The 16,855-nt window shown below is 34.8% G+C and overlaps 1 protein-coding gene across 1 annotated transcript; it reads left to right on the forward strand.

The window, feature by feature from the left end:
• Positions 1–1,213: 1,213 nt before the first annotated feature.
• On the forward strand, positions 1,214–7,864 carry LOC112013029 (protein INCREASED PETAL GROWTH ANISOTROPY 1). Its single transcript, XM_024045421.2, has 7 exons — positions 1,214–2,383; positions 3,592–4,536; positions 4,998–5,129; positions 5,490–5,671; positions 5,794–5,905; positions 7,077–7,220; positions 7,550–7,864. The coding sequence occupies exons 1-7, from the start codon at positions 1,550–1,552 to the stop codon at positions 7,628–7,630; spliced, it is 2,430 nt and encodes an 809-aa protein (XP_023901189.2). The 5' UTR covers positions 1,214–1,549; the 3' UTR covers positions 7,631–7,864.
• Positions 7,865–16,855: the final 8,991 nt, after the last annotated feature.

A 16,855-nucleotide genomic window follows, 5' to 3' on the forward strand; every position in this document is an offset into this window, starting at 1 on the left:
GCTATAGTGCACATTTATAGATAGATGTGCACTGTAACTGAGAGCTAAACAAAAAAATTAATATTTTACTCCCGGCTTGATTAAAATAATAAAAGTCTTCCCACCATGCCTCTCTCACTTCACACCATGCTCCTCTCTCTCTCAGTCACTCTCACCTTTCTGTCTCAACTTCTCCAACCCACGCCTTCGCCGGCCTCAATGTCACCGGCCCAAGCGGACCTAAGCCCCAAGTCGCCGATCCACGCTTTCGACCCACGCCTTCGCCTAGTCCTCCATCTCAACGCTCACCCAATGTCGACAAGCCTGGGTTTCTCTGGATTTCGTGGGTTTCATCGTCGATCCAAACTCTGGGTTTCTCTGGGTTTCTTCGTCAAAGCCACCGCTGCCTTCTTCAGCCAATTGCATTGGTTTTCCGCTGATCAGACCCATCCACCTCAGACTCACTTCTCTTCTGCCAATCAGACCCACGCTAACACTGTCCTCCTCACCGAAGCCCAGCTCTGTGATTGGTGATTTTTTATTTTGTTTGTGATTGGTGATTTTGTTTGGTCTAGGTTGAAGAAAAAGATTGGAGATTTCGGTGGTGATTTTTTTTATTTTTTATTTTTTATTTTTTTTTCCTGCTGTGGATTGGTGGTGGTGGTTGTGGCTGTGGCTGATGGTAGAGGTGGTTGTGGTTGGTGCTGTTGATGTTTTTTGGGTAATGAGATATATTATTTTATTATGATGTTTATATTATTTTATTATGTTGAAAGCTAAAATAGATCCACTGCTACAGTATGTGTGTAGGTAAAATAGATAAAATAACTTTTGGTGGAGGTAAATACCTAAATTTTTAACTTTACTGCTGTGGATGCTCTTACAAAGATTAAAATCCTCTTATCCCAAATTATCAAAAACAAAAACATTTAAACAAATACTAAACTATTATTGTTTTCAAATAAGCCAAATTTATTTGTTTTTTTTCATCCCACATCTAGCAAACGACAACACAGCACAAAAACTTGTTAATTGCACACATATGTTATATATATTCGCCTTTAGTTAACTGCACACGTGGAAGTGGTGGGGCCCTCCGGGGCACAGTAAACGACCGTTGCACATCCACCTTCGGTACAGTCCCTTCTCTTGCACATTCAAATTTCAAAAATTCAAAATGGGTGCAATAAAGGTAAAAGCTGCCATTTTTTAAGGCACACACAACACAGCAGATTTCAAGTACACAATCTTGGAATTGGAGCTTTCCTTTCATTTCATTACACAATACACTCAACACACTTTTCCACATTTTTATATCGTCTTTTTGCACCATTCACCAGCTCCACCCCACACCCCCAAAACTCTTGCCAAAACTCAAAAGCCCAATTTGTTTTTTATTATTATTTAAGCTCAAATACTCCATTTGTAGAGTTCCAGAAAAGGAAAATTAGGAAAGGGCTCTCTTTGAATTTGGAACAATCAAAGAAAAATTTACATGGATTTTGAATCTTTTGATAGATAGATAGATAGATAGATTCTTAGACAGATTTTGTGGATTTAACAGAAAACAATGAGAGAAGAAAACCCATCAGAGAAGAAGGTGAAAACTTCCAAATTTGCCGATCAAAATCTGATACCAAAGCCTCAATCTCAAAACTCAAAAGGCAATAACAATGGCAGCAACCCTTCAAGGCTGAGGTCTGCTTCTTCATGGGGTTCCCAAATAGTAAAAGGCTTCTCATCAGCAACAGACAGGAAAACCAAGGCTTCTCAACAGCCCACACTCAATGTCACAGTCCACACCAAGAAACCACAGCCACTTCTCTCGAGCTCAGACTCATCCACCAACCAAAACCAGAAGAACCCTTTTGTGCCTTCCCATTCTAGAGTCAAGCGATCGCTGATCGGAGACTTGTCGTGCTCGGTTTCCGTCAATGCGGCTCAAGTCCACGTCCATCCTCACCGGAGACAGTCGTCTCGAGATTTGTTTACCGAGCTTGAGAATTTGAGGAGCCTGCTGCAACAATCTAAGGACAGGGAATTCAAGCTACAAGCTGAATTGTCAGAATGTAAGAGAAATCCTAAGGTTTTGGACCTCGAAAGAGAACTAGATGTCAAGAGGGCTGAACTGGATGATCTTGTTCGCAAAATCGGATTGTTAGAATTTGAAAAAGCTGAGAAAACAAGCCTCTCAGACCACTTATCGGAGGTTTCAAGTTCAAGGGGTGAAGAAGATAATGAGAATTCTTCTGTAACATTGTCTTCTTCTTCGACGAGTCTTGAAATGGAGGTTGTGGAGTTGAGGCGGCTCAATAAGGAGCTACAGCTTGAAAAGAGGAATCTTGCTTGCAGGCTTGCTTCTATGGACTCTCAGTTGGCTTCTCTAGCTAAGGCTTCCGAGGAGGTAATCGTTCTTTCTGATTGATATATGTCTTGGCCTATTTGCTATTTTTTTGGTTTGATTAATCTGAGACAAACCAAAGAAAGAATGGAAGATACATATTTGTTGGTGTTTAGATATTTATCCTAGTTTCCAAGAGAACTATAATGTCGAATCGATTAAGTGTAACTTAGCTATGTTTCTCCAAGTTTGTATGAGTAGGGACACTAAAGAAGAAAATTTTGTAGTCAATAATCAATTCTGATGGATGTCTCTTGGTACAGTTTAAGTTCAACCTTTTTTAAATGGGGTTGTTTGAAAGAGCTTTACCGAGAAAGCGAGGTTTGAAACCACCTTAGCAATCAGGCACTTTGTCTGTTTGATTACTCAGAGGCAAACCAAAGAAAGAATGAAAGATACTCTTTTTGAGCCTTTTGTGTAATCAGTTTAGTGTGGTTTAGCTATTTATTCTAGTTTAGATGGTGAAGGGCCCAAACAATAATATGTAATTGATTAAACGTAACTTAAACTTAGCTATGTCTTTAAGTTTGTATAAGTAAGGACAGGAGTGACAAAAACTTTGTTGTTAATTTAATGTTATTTATCCTTGTTTAGAGGAGTTGTTCATTTTTCATAAATGGAACAACATCAAACATGGAATATCAACATTCTATGTAGCTTTTCTTCCTCTGTTTTGTTGGCAACAACATAGGGTTATTATTCTTGAATGTTGCATGATGTAGCATATTGCGGGCTTGGATCTGGGAATCTACATTCACAAAAAAAAAAAAAGAGTAAGGCTGCCTACCAATCACCTTTCTCCAACCACAAAAGTGAGAGCTTTGTACATTGGATATGACCTTTTAATGTTTCATTGTAGAGCCCATCTATCTAATTCATGTGCGGACATGTTTGCCTCCCCAGGAACCCAAGTGAACCTTACTAAAATTTTCTATTCCAAATAATACAGGACTACATAAATCATATATATATATATATTAAATCTAAGGTTTTGGTTGTGAATGAGTTAAGTATATTCGTCATGCACTCTTTTTTAGTGACAATCTTGTTTTACGATCCTCAGTCTTTTGCAGAAAATAGGCAGGGGAATTAGACGTGTTCTTTGGACAGGCCAAGCTTTAATTCATTTTCCTCCTAAGAGTCCAAGTTTTAATTCATTAAATTTGTTCGCTTTTTTCCTGATTGTACTAAATGTTCTTGCTGATTAACAGAGTGACATTGTTGCAAAAATTAAAGCTGAAGCATCTTTGCTGAGACACACAAATGAAGATCTATGCAAACAAGTTGAAGGACTACAGATAAGCAGATTAAATGAGGTTGAGGAGCTTGCATACTTGAGGTGGGTGAATTCGTGTTTAAGAAATGAGTTGCGCAATTCATGCTCAACAATGAATTCAGATAAGCCATCTAGCCCACATTCATTTGAGAGGAGTGCTGAATCTGTTGGTTCATTCTCTTCTCGAAGCAATGAGTACTTAGAATGTAGTAGTGCAAAGAGATTAAACCTTATAAAGAAGTTAAAGAAATGGCCTATTTCTGACGAGGATTTACCAAATTTAGAATCGCCGGATATCCTTCTAGATAAAAGTTGGGTTGATTTGGAGGAACTGAGAAGTCCTAGGAGAAGACACTCTATAAGTGGATCCAAATGCTGTGCAGAAGAATTGGTACCAAACAAGAGAAGGCAATCTGATTGTTTTGTATGTACAAAAGACATGGAAAAGGAAGTAGACCCGTCAACTCCTCAAACATATGAGTTGGGTATGATTCAAAGAGCCCAAGTCTTTGGAAATGGGCAAGAAGCTAATAAAATTTCAGTTTCTTTTGATGTTGAGAAAAGGGCATTGCGTATTCCGAATCCTCCTCCAAGGCCTACACGTTTCATTTCTAGTGGTGGACCTAAGGAGGAATGTAAAACTCAAATTCCACCACCACCTCCTCCTCCTCCTCCCCCACCACCTCCAAAGTTTGCAGTGAGGAGTACTGCAGGAATGGTCAAGCGAGCCCCACAAGTAGTTGAGTTTTACCATTCACTCATGAAGAGAGATTCTAGAAAGGATTCTTCAAATGGAGGAATTTGTGATGTCCCAGATGTTGCAAATGTTCGTAGTAGCATGATCGGAGAAATTGAGAACCGATCCTCACATTTGCTTGCTGTAAGTGTTTTGCTCATTTATTTTCTTTTTTCTTTTTGAAATTACTCATTCTTTTCTTTTTCCAGTTAGAAGAGATTTCTTTCTTTTTCTAGTTTAAGCTCTTGAGACAATTGGTAATTTATCAATCTGGAGGTGCAGGATTTTGATTAAATACATGATAAAAAGTCCAAAATTTTTGTTTTTTGTTTTTTGTTTTTTTTTCCCTTTTCTTTTTTAAAATTAAATTTCCTGCTAAACTGCTGAGAACAAGGAGAAAAGTAATAAAAACATGTCTTCTAGTTCTAGCATGATGGAAGTTTCTAATCTAAGAACTGGAAATTCCTTTTCTCATGCCTTCTTGCCTAAATGAAATGTACACTTTCGGTGTTTTTAAGTTCCATTTGTTACTTTGTTACTTTGTTAAGTACATCAACTAGTTTAGATATCCTAAACTCAAGGTGTGTTTATCATTTGTTATGCAGATAAAGGCAGATGTTGAGACTCAAGGAGAATTTGTAAATTCATTGATAAGAGAGGTGAATAATGCAGTTTTTCAAAAGATTGAAGATGTTGTGGCATTTGTGAAGTGGCTTGACGATGAACTTTGCTTTCTTGTAAGTAGATTGCTGTCACTGTTAGAGTAACTATTTTGATTTCATAAAATTTTGGTTCCAAATATCTAGAATTTAATCTCTTTGGTCATTTCTCTATTCATTCATTTGTATTATACCAGTCCCAAATGTATGCAAGTGATAAAGAAATTTAAAAACAAAGATATCAGATTTATGCAACAATTGTATTATAGCTTTTGATACTGTTTACAAGAAAATCTCTTCAATCATGCTCTCTGAAGTTACACGTTCTTAGTTTTTAATAATTTTCTAGCAATCAATTGAAGATTCTTGTAGTCATTACATTTTAGATGTAAGGAAACAGTAACGGATTCCATGTTGTCTTTTGCATCCTCTTTAAAGGTGGATGAGAGGGCAGTCCTAAAGCACTTTGATTGGCCAGAGAAGAAAGCTGACACATTGCGAGAAGCAGCTTTTGGGTATAGAGATCTCAAGAAATTGGAGACTGAAGTGTCTTCTTACAAGGATGATCCCCGACTGCCTTGTGACATTGCACTGAAGAAAATGGTTGCGTTGTCTGAGAAGTAAGAACCTGAGATTTTATTTTTCTCTACATTTGTATTGCTTTTCCTAAATTTGTTCTTTTACTCTAGGAATGCTATATATCATACTTGAAAACTTGTAAACATCTTCTTTCTACCATCAGGATGGAGCGTACAGTCTACAACCTTCTACGAACAAGGGATTCATTGATGCGTAATTGCAAGGAATTTAACATTCCCACAGACTGGATACTTGATAATGGTATCATAACCAAGGTAAACTTTATTGTTTGTCATTTTCATAATCATTAATCTAGTTTTCATGTGGTCTTATAATATAAAATATAAAAATTGTTCAAAAGAGAAACTTATCTTAAATCAAAATCTATCAAACCATTGAAAAATCTTTATGTTAGTTTTCTGATCTGCCTTCTTCCAATAAGAGAGGTATATGAAGATGGTAGAAAAGGGGCTATTACATTTTAGATCATTGCACATAAAAAGCGGTGTGCGGATCAAATCTAAAGCATCTAAAGCTCCATTTGTTTTGGCATAAAATGTTTTTCTACAAATAACAATTTCAGTGGAAAATGACCAATGAGCTCTAGCTCAACTACCACCTCTTCCCCTTAGATATTCTAGAGGGAGGGCTAGATTGTGGGTTCAAGACCCATTAGGTTTTTTTTAACTTACCAATAATTAAAAAAAAATCAATGGAATATAATTTCATTTCTATTGTTTTATTGCAACCTCGAAAAATATTTTCTAATGCTTGGTTGCATTGAAAATTCACAACATTGGTGGTTAGGGTGAGGAAAGTGCTGGTGGTGGTGATGGTAGTCACTTTGGCAAGGTAGAGGGTGGGCTGAATGGTAGCCAGTGGCCACCAGTTGGTGGCTGGAGATTGGTGATCAATGGGCGGTCAGCAGCAGCGGCTGTAGGTGATATGAGGGAGGTGGTAGTGGTGGAATAGAGGAGTTGAAATGGATAAGGCCATAAGGGTAGGGTGATGAAGCCAAGGCCCTTTGTCCTTATCTTTTTCTCTCTTCGTATCACAGTCACACTCAATGTGCACATGCCTGTATGCATATTTTATTATATTAACATAAGCTTACCAAAAACTAAAATTAACACGTTGATTTTGGAATAACATAAACCTCTAAATGGTTCTTTAAGGTGGAACAAAAGTGAATTAATATGGATTGTGTCAGTCTTTATTCATCTAATAAGATTGTATGCCATATGGCGTCCAGAGATCTGTATATAAGGTCCAGGGCGCCTGTACAATCTTACATAGTTCCATTTATTGCTGACCTCCACCAATGTGTTCTGTTGTGGGATTTATGGTTTAAGTATGCAATTTCCATTTGCCCCTCTATTAGCCTGCGTTTTGCATTTTATAGAATACTAAGGCTTGGCAAAATAATTGAACCATTGGATGTTTCAGATAAAGTTTGGCTCTGTCAAGTTGGCAAAGATATACATGAAAAGAGTAGCTATGGAACTTCAATCAAAGACAGCTCTGGAAAAAGATCCTGCAATGGACTATATGTTGCTTCAAGGAGTCCGATTTGCTTTTAGAATTCATCAGGTTCGTAGCATAACAATAATAATGTTTCCTTTTACTCTAATGTAACAATATAGAGCATCTAAAATGTAACCATATATAGCCACAAAAAAAAAAAAAAAAAAAAAAAAAGACAAAAGAAAAAGAAGAAATCTTGTTATTTGGAAAGGTTTCTCATTATATCTTGTGAAAATTGATAGACTTGTGCTCTTTCATGGGGTCAATGATGAGCCCAGATGGTATATTTCAGTTGAACTACTTTTTTTTTTTTATGACATAGGAGAACTTTACTCAGATTAGTTTAACTACTTAGAATGTACATATTGATTCATTTTTGTTTATTCTTGATGCAGTTTGCTGGAGGATTTGACGCAGAAACAATGCATGCATTTGAGGAACTTCGCAACCTTGCTCACCTTCTTAACAAAAAGTAAAGAGGACAAAAGGAGGATAGGGAACAATCTTGGCTTACCATCTCAGTGAGCTTCATACTGAAAAAGTACATACACTTTACGGTTACGTCTGGTTGGGCAGTGTGATTTTGTGTGGCTTGCCTTAATTTTTGGCTGTAGAAGTTTGGCTTGCAATATAGAAACGAATTTTGTGTTTTGAGTTTATACTCATTTTAAGATAATGATATCTAAAATCTTGATGAATGCAATGCACCATGATTATGTGACATAGCAAAATGAACTAATGCTAAGCTCTAATTCAAATTCTTATTCTCGTTTTAAGATAATAATATCTAAAATCTCGATGAATGCAATTCACATGAAAAAAATGATAGAAAAAAAACTAATGATAAGCTCTAATATATATATATAATATCTAAAAATTGAAGTATAACGTTTAATGTTATAACTTACTATGCTCTTGTTGAGCCACATAAACTTAACATTTTGTCCATTTTAGTCCATTTCAATCTATTTCAATTGTAAAAATCTATTAGTAAATAATTAATTAAAGTCATTTACACTTTTTAAAATTAATATTTATCAAAAAATAAAATCTTCTAAATAATGCATTTTATGAATGTTTTCATTTAATGTTTTAATAGTAAAAAGAACATTTAAATGAAATAGTTTACTAACTAAAAAATTTACATAGTGACATGATTGATTAGTCTCACATCAACAATCTAATAAACAAATTTTTAATTATTTTTTAGTAATAATGTAGTTAGTGCAAATTTTACTGCATATATGTCTTACAAATATTTATAACATTTAAAAATTGAAATGTAGCATTTATTATTGGTATACTTTGTTTGAGTCGCATCACATCAACTTAGCATTTTAGTCCACTTAGGCCCATTCAGTCCATTCCCTCCACTTTGGTCCACCTTAGTCCTTTCAGTTCATTTCAGTCTACTTTGGTCCATTTGGTCCCTTCAGTTCACTTGAGTCTATTCAGTCCATTTCAGTCCCCTTTCGTCTGTTTCAGTCCACTTTGATTCATTCAGTCTATTTCAGTCCTTGTTTGTCCACTTTGGCCCATTCAATCCATTTTGGACTAATTGGGCCTTAAATAGATTTTTTTTTTTTTTTGGGTACGTTTCCTTTTAGTAGTTTTGGGCTCAAAATCATTATTTTTTCTCCTTATATATAGGGTTGAAAAGTATGAAATTTCATTTTGTTTAGGCCAAATTCTTTAATTTTGGACTTAAAAAATGCAAACAAATGGGCATTAGAAATTAGAGATATTGGATCTAAAAAACAATAAATATTATAAATATTCAAAAGATTACCTTAAAATTTAAGTTTAAGTGATATAAAAATTATACTTATATTTGGAAAGAAAAAAAATATATTACAATTATAAACTTATATAATAGTTTAAACTTAATGTACCATGTTACTTGTGTTACATGGAATGCAAGTGTACATTTAAAAAAAAAAAATTATTGGATATGTTCAAATTAGTCAAACAATTATGGTATATTCAAAAAAAGTCCTATTAATAACATTTTATCCATTTATAAAAAACAATATTGTAATATGTAATTTAAATCTTTTTATTAAATTACGTTTTTCATATATACACACACACACACACACACAAAATACATCGATATGTCCCATTATATAAAACTTATAAAAATATAAACTCTTTTAAATAACATATGTACTATTTAACTTACAAATTAATTAATATATATTTGTGCAGCCAAACCACAAAATAGTACATATTTTTGCATCCTTTATGGCTAGACAATTAGTATATACTAGCTTGTAACCCCGTGCATACACATGGATACACTTAAAAATATACAATAAGATGCATAATATAATTCCTATATATATAATTTAAATACTATTGATATTTTGTATATTTTGTTAACTCTTTAAAAAATTTTGTAAGGATATTATTAGGTATAAAATGTAAATTGTCAATTATTTTTAATTAATGTGAAACACTTTTTTTTTTACAATTAATTTATTCTAAACTCTTTAGTTTTTGTACTTAATAACTCATTTGGATGAATAATTATGATATGGTCCCACATTTGATTCTAAAATTAAGAAATAAAACTTTTTAAGAATAAATAATTTAAGATATATGGCATAAAATTGGAACTCTAATTTGGAATTATAATTTGAGTTTCTTTCAGTTTTACCTATTATTATATATATAGATATATAAATATATAGATTAATGTTGGTTAAAAGTGTGTTTGTTCCTATATTTCTTCATCAAATGGTACATGTGCTCTATAAATAAACCCAAAGCCATTTCTATCCTTATCCTTGTAATTTTTAAAGAAACTCTTGCATGTGATTTCTACTCCCACGGACTTCCATCTTCTTTAGGACGAACATATAAGGTACCTCCGATCAAAAAGAAAAAAGAAAAAAGAAAAAAAAAAACATATATGGTGCTAAGGTCTAAGGTTTTAGACACAGTACTGTCTTTGTTAAATTTTTTTTTTTCTTTAATGAAAATAAGGGAGTAGTTGGAGGAGGTTCGGCCTATTGAAAGAACCTTTAGCCTTTAGGCCCAAGGAATGACCCATCTCTCGGAGAGAGTATTACATGTTGGGGTCCACCCTCTTGTGAGAGAGAGAATGCATGTTTCAGAAACATAATGGATTTTTTCCATCTCTCGAGCCTACCAGGCTAGTTCTGTGGTTCCATTTTCCTGAAGTATATGTTAGCTCAAGCTCTAGGATAGGCTCTTGATCCGCACAATATGGATGCTTAAGCCTTTGGGCTTGTGATAGTCAACCCATCCTTCGCTGACATGGTTGGACTCCCATCGGTTTCTCCTATATGACAGGTTGACTAATAAGATCTTCCTCGCAACGAGTGTCAATCAAATGCCACTGACTCATTCTCATATCAACATTTATTACGTCTTACCAATCAACAATCACATTAAATACGATTGAACTTCTTCCATGGGCTTATAGTCTTGGGGCTGTTACCCTAACACCCATCCTCTCAATAGACCATACAGTCCTAAAAGTGGGATTTATGATCTAAGAGAGTAATTCCCACCAAATCCAAGTTCCCCTTGTCTTATAAATACAACCATCATTGCACTAACCAAGATATGCAATTTTTAGCTATTGTTACTTTTTCACTTCTCATTCTCAAAGTCTCAACTTGTTTTTTTGGCTAACTGAACCTTCAAAGCCTCTTTTTCCAATCTCCATTGGTTGGCCATGGTTATAGTAAGGCCTTCTTTCTTAGCAAGACACCGACATATTAGCAGAAGATCACCTATACTTGATCTCATTAGAAATCCTTCTTATGGTTCCACTCTTTTTGATCCACACATCCATAAGGCCTGGTTCCTTTTGTAGGCCCAAAAGGTACACCGATAGCCTTTACTATGCTTGGGCAGGTGTTGAGTTCCTGCTTGATCCTAAAACATAGACCCGGATTTAGTAAGGCCAACTTCCGGTGATTGACACATGGGCCTCACACAAAAAAGCCTTAATATTTTATTACTTTCTAAATAAATAGCAGGAAATTCCCAACAACCTTGCTAAATGTGGCTTGCAAAATATTCTAAAAAGCAAAAGAAAATTTCAGTTATTTATTTATTTTTTTTAAAGGAAAGGAATTATATATGGTCATTGGGCAGGAACTTATTCATACTTTGGATAATAAGAAAGGCAAGGTGGAATTCATGACAATTAAAATTGACTTGGCCAAGGCGTATGATCGCCTCGAGTGGTCTTTCATTCTTAAAGTCCTTAGAGCTTTTCACTTTCTCCAAGTTCTCATAGAGTTAATCATGAGCTGTGTCTCATCATCCAGCATCTCTATTTTGTTCAATGGAGGCAAACTTGAAGTCTTTAAGCCTTCTAGAGGGATTCGCCAAGGCAATCCTCTCTCCCCATACCTCTTCATTCTGTGTATGGAGTATCTTGGATTCCTGATCAATAAGAGTTGCATGGAGAAGAAGTGGACCCCTTTGAAAGCTTCCAAGAATAATGTGGAGATTTCTCACTTATTTTTTGCTAATAATCTTTTGCTTTTTGCTAAGGATAACATGGTTGGAGCCAAGGCCATCAAAGAGGTGCTGGACAATTCTGTGAAGAATTCGAGCAACTTGTGAATTTCGATAAATCTCATATTTATTTCTTGCCGAATTCCCATGAGGGTGTCAAGGAGAATATTAGTGCCATTCTGAATATTCAAGCTACTTCTTCTCTGGGTAAATACCTGGGTTTTTCGTTAAGACACAAAGGAGCTGTTAGATCTCAATACAACTTCATTGTTGAAAGGATCATTTCTAAATTTTTTGGATGGAAGGCTAAGTTTTTATCATTTGCTAGTAGAATTGTATTAGTTAAATCTGTCATGACAGCTATGCCCAACTATGTAATGTAGGGGGCTGCACTTCCTGTACATCTTTGTGATAAAATAGACAAATATTAGCAGGGACTTCCTATGGGGATCAACGATGGAAAAGAAAAAATTATACCTGGTTGTTTGGAGCAAAATTATTAAGTCTAAGGATGAAGGTGGTCTGGGTATACAAGCGGCTAGGGCGAGGAATATTGCCCTCCTTGCTAAACTTAATTGGAGGCTTTATTAGGAAAAAGACTCGCTATGGGCCAAAGTTGTGCTGAATAAATACTGTTCTCCATCCCGACAAAGCTCTAAGGATCTTGACAAGTTGCCTTGTTCTCCCATTTGGTCTGCTGTCAAGGTAGGATTCACTGTGTTTGAAAAAGGTATTTGTTGGAATGTGGGGACTAACTCCAACCTTAAATTATGGGAGAACAAATGGGTTAAGGGGTACATGGTAAGGGAACTAATTGAGGGGCCCCTTACAAGACATGAAGCTGATTTAACCGTTTCTGATATGTTCCACTTTGGGAGTTGGTGTTGGGATAAAATTTCCTTTGATTTACCTTCTGAAATCCGGGAAAAAATCCGTGCCATTCCTATGTAGTTTTTTGGGGATAAAGAGGACACTTTGGCATGGAAATACTCAAAGGATGGTGAGTTCAGTTTTGCTTCAGCTTACAATTTGGCTATCTCCGAGGGCACTAGTCTTCAGTCCTTTTCGGGTAAGTGGTTGTGGAAGTTGGACACACTTCCAAAAAATAAAGCATTTTTTGTGGTTGTGTTTTCATAACAACATTCCAGTTAGGCAAGTTCTTAATACCAGGGGCATTGAGTGCTCCACTTGTTGTCCGTTGTGTCAAAATCAAGAAGAATCTATCATACATCTTTTGCGGGATTGCCCTTTTGCTTTGAGGTTTTGGAATAAACTTGGAACCCCATAGTCATATACAAATTTTCTTCAATTGGATTTGCTTGAGTGGTTCAAGCAGAACTGCCTCTGTAACATTCAAATCCAAGCTAACGGCATCCCTTGGTCTTCACTCTTTCCATTCGCAATTTGGTGCTTGTGGAACCATAGGAACAGAGTGATTTTTAAGAACTCTGTTATTAATTCTAACCTTCATGCTGTGTGTATTAATCTGGCGAGGGAGTATGTTTTGTGTGTCTGGAAAGGGTAGCAACTAAAGCATCACATTGTCACTCCTATTTGTTGGCACAAACCTGATCATGGTTGGTTTAAACTTAACTCGGACGGGGCTTCTCAAGGAAATCCGGGTAAGGCTGGAGGAGGAGGCCTCATTGGGGATCAACATGGGAATTGGATTAAGGGTTACATGAGAAGAATTGGTGTGGCTTCCAATTTCATATCTGAGTGTTGGCTCTTGAGAGATGAATTGTTACTTGCTTCCCAACTGGGCATCCAGCAGATTGTTGTTGAACTTGATGCTATCACTATTGTTAATCTTGTCTTGACTAATTCAACCTCTAATAGAGCATACTTCCCTCTCCTCAATGATTGCAGGTACCTTTTGGGGCAATTTCATCGCTTCAAGGTCATACATACCTATAGAGAGGCGAACAGATGTGCGGATTATCTCGCTCGAGTTGGTTGTTCACTTGTTGAGGATTTTGTTGTATTAGATCTGCCATCTAATGATGTTTTGTGTAATATGTTAAGCACTGATGCTGCTGGTTTGTATTCTATAAGGGGCATAGCCTCAACTTCGTCTTTTATGGCTTCCTAGTTTAATATAATTTTCTCTTAACCAAAAAAAAAAAAAAAAAAGTTTTTATGATTTTCAGAACTAAAAAGAGATCAAAACTTCAAGTAATACAAATTACAACCAAAAAAGAAAAACAATAGAATAAATAATGGCTTTTAAAGGACAAAGTTCTTATAGCCTGATGATGGCTTGCCTCTATTTGTGGTGCTTGTTTCGGTTGGGATCCTCACATCTTCACTAAGCTTAAAAAGAGTGGGTTTATGCATTAAGAACAAATATTTTCAATAATTCTATTGAAGAAAAAGAAAGGAAAAGAAAAGTAAAGTGCGCGACAGTAATGTTGAAAAATTCACATCCTCTCACGTGATACATCATTTGAGTCCACCACAACAAAAAATACAGAGTTATTTTCGTACCAAAACTTTTATCACAATTTTATATGATCAACTCACATGGATACATCATTTTTTTTCTTCACCATTAATAGTTGACTATGGTAGAGTTGTGGTACAAAATCAATTTATTCTACAAACTCTCTCAAAAAAGAAAAGAAAAGAAAATCTAATTTTAAAATAATTCTATGACTGAGACTTGTTTTTAGAAGCAAAGATATTCCGTAATGAGATATTTTAGCATCCCCAGTCTTGGGCCTACCTCTTTTGTAAGAGTCAACACTCTACTTTGAAATTTTATAATAATTAAGGTTATATTTGGTACATAAATTTAAACACATATTTTTAATTTTCAAATAATATTACATGTATATATACTTTTTTATTTAAACTTATTTTTTAAAAAATTTAAAATTATTATTTAAACACAGTACACCCTAAATATTTTACCTTCATCTCAGCTAGCAATAAAAAGAATAATTACAATTTGGAGCTAATATCTGGGTAATCCTTATCATATGGGCCATACGCAAAAGCAACTGCAAAAATCTGACAAGAGTATAATATAAGCACGTATTTAACCTTTTTACTGTTGATATGATATTAAATCTCAACCACTGAACCAAGAAAGGGACTATACGATTTGACATCTTGACAAGATGTAACATTGGCATGACTCGGTGCCAAACTTTAATAAAGGCGAAAACAGGCATCAAAAGTCATCACATTGTCAATCAAATGATCTGTACTGTACTCGATCTCACTCAGTCCTTACTTCCATCCAGCCCAAAAGCAAACAAATCCATATGTCATTCTTCCCTTTGGTTCGTGTGATATTGTTTTACACTTCACCATTCTGTTTTCACAGATTTGCACAATTCATGCTAATAAACTAATTCAAAAAATGAAAAAAAAAAAAAAAAAAACTATATATATCTTGACTTTGTTAGTATTTGCGGCAGAAACAAAATGATGCCATTAATCTCAACTATGCCTTTGTTTGGATAGCAAGTTTGCTACTCAAAGTAAATTGCGTTTTACTTTTTTTTTTTTTTTTTTTTTGTCGTACTTTGTTGACTTTGGGGGACAAAATTTACTGTGTATGACAGTATGTGCACTGTTTATGCACTGTTCATGCACTTTATGCAATTTTAATATTAAAGTAGGTCTACAATACTATTCACACATTTAAAATATTTTGCTACAGTGTTTTCAGCAACAATCAGTTTTTATCAACTTTCAGTAACAATAGTGCTATTAAATGGGCCCTATGTTCTGTAGAAGAAAGTGGCCTAAATCTTGGATTTGATGGGAAATATGGTTGTGAAAAAACTTATATTTTTTTTTTGATGAACGAAAAAACTTATATTTGTTGTGGCCCTTTTGGGTGCAGTGATATATTGCTATCATTGTAGCGGTAATAGTGATTGTACGGGTTCAAAAAAGAAGAAGAAGAGCAAATTACATTCTTTCCCCTTTTATCTATTGGATTATTCACAGTTTCTCCCTAAAGTATAAAATCAACCAATATGCATCCTTAACTATTGTAAAAAAGTAATGATTTCACAACCGTTTGTTTTGCTATTAATATATAATGGAATTGTGTTTAGCCAAAAAAAAAAAAAAAACATATAATGGAATTGTTAGAAAAAAGAAAAAGAAAATGTATACGATAATCTTTTGATTCCTTTAATATTTCATACCAAAATGCCATCATGGAAGATCATGGTTGCATTGAATGAAGGTCGTCTGTCCCCTAGGACCATCTTGTGGTCATGCATTATGATATTTATAGTTATGTTTGTAATTTTATTGTTGTATTTATGTTTACACATAAACAAATGTTTAAAACCAAATTAATTTTTCTCAACTCTACTTATAATTTTTAATCTATCATATGAGAAATGGGGAAGTTTAAGAATTAAACTTTTTAATGGAAAAGTACTTACCTTGAACAAATATTGTTACTTATATTATTGTTAACATGTTTAGTACAAGTAAGTGAAAAATTTACTCTAAAGTTTCAAGATTATTACTTATATGTTTTTTTTAGCTTCTACAAACATTATTACATAAATAGTTTTAGAACAAACCTTAGTTAGTAAGCTCTTAATGGTAAATAAAAAATGTAGCTTACCAAAGGCATTAGCCCGGTTAGAAAATACGAAAAAGTCTATCCTAAATTGAATATTAAGCTAGAGAGGGTTACCAAAGCGCTACGTTGCCTTGTGGACGCTTTCGCCTAAGAGAATTGAACCAAATTTTGTAATTGAACCACTTGCGAATCCTATACAGCCACAAACGACGTATATATAGACAAAATAATTTTCATAGATAATCAGCAATGTATTCCAATAAGGTTACAAATGAGTTATCTCTTTATGTCCAATCTACATGCTAAAATTGTCAAGTTAACTCATAACGGTCTTCTTTAGGGGAATAACGTAACGATTAAAGAGTACAAGCAAGATGCCAAAAGAGTTATTCAACAAAAAAACAAAAGATGCCAAAAGAGTTTAGACAGAAGAAAGAGAAGGGTGCAAGGTCATAATAGCAGAAAGAGATAAGCAGGTGAAAATTTTGATATGACGTTTTGGAGTGATATTATTCAGAGAATCATCACTCACCCGATGTGGCCTCTCACACATTCATGGGTCCCTCTTTTGTCACCTTCCTATCTATCTCCTTTCACCACCACGCTACAGTCCTACACCCTCCATTCCTGCTAAGTCCTACCC

This window comes from Quercus suber, unplaced genomic scaffold (genome assembly GCF_002906115.3).
Source record: "Quercus suber isolate HL8 unplaced genomic scaffold, Cork oak 2.0 scaffold_291, whole genome shotgun sequence".
In the NCBI taxonomy this organism is placed as follows: Eukaryota; Viridiplantae; Streptophyta; class Magnoliopsida; order Fagales; family Fagaceae; genus Quercus; species Quercus suber.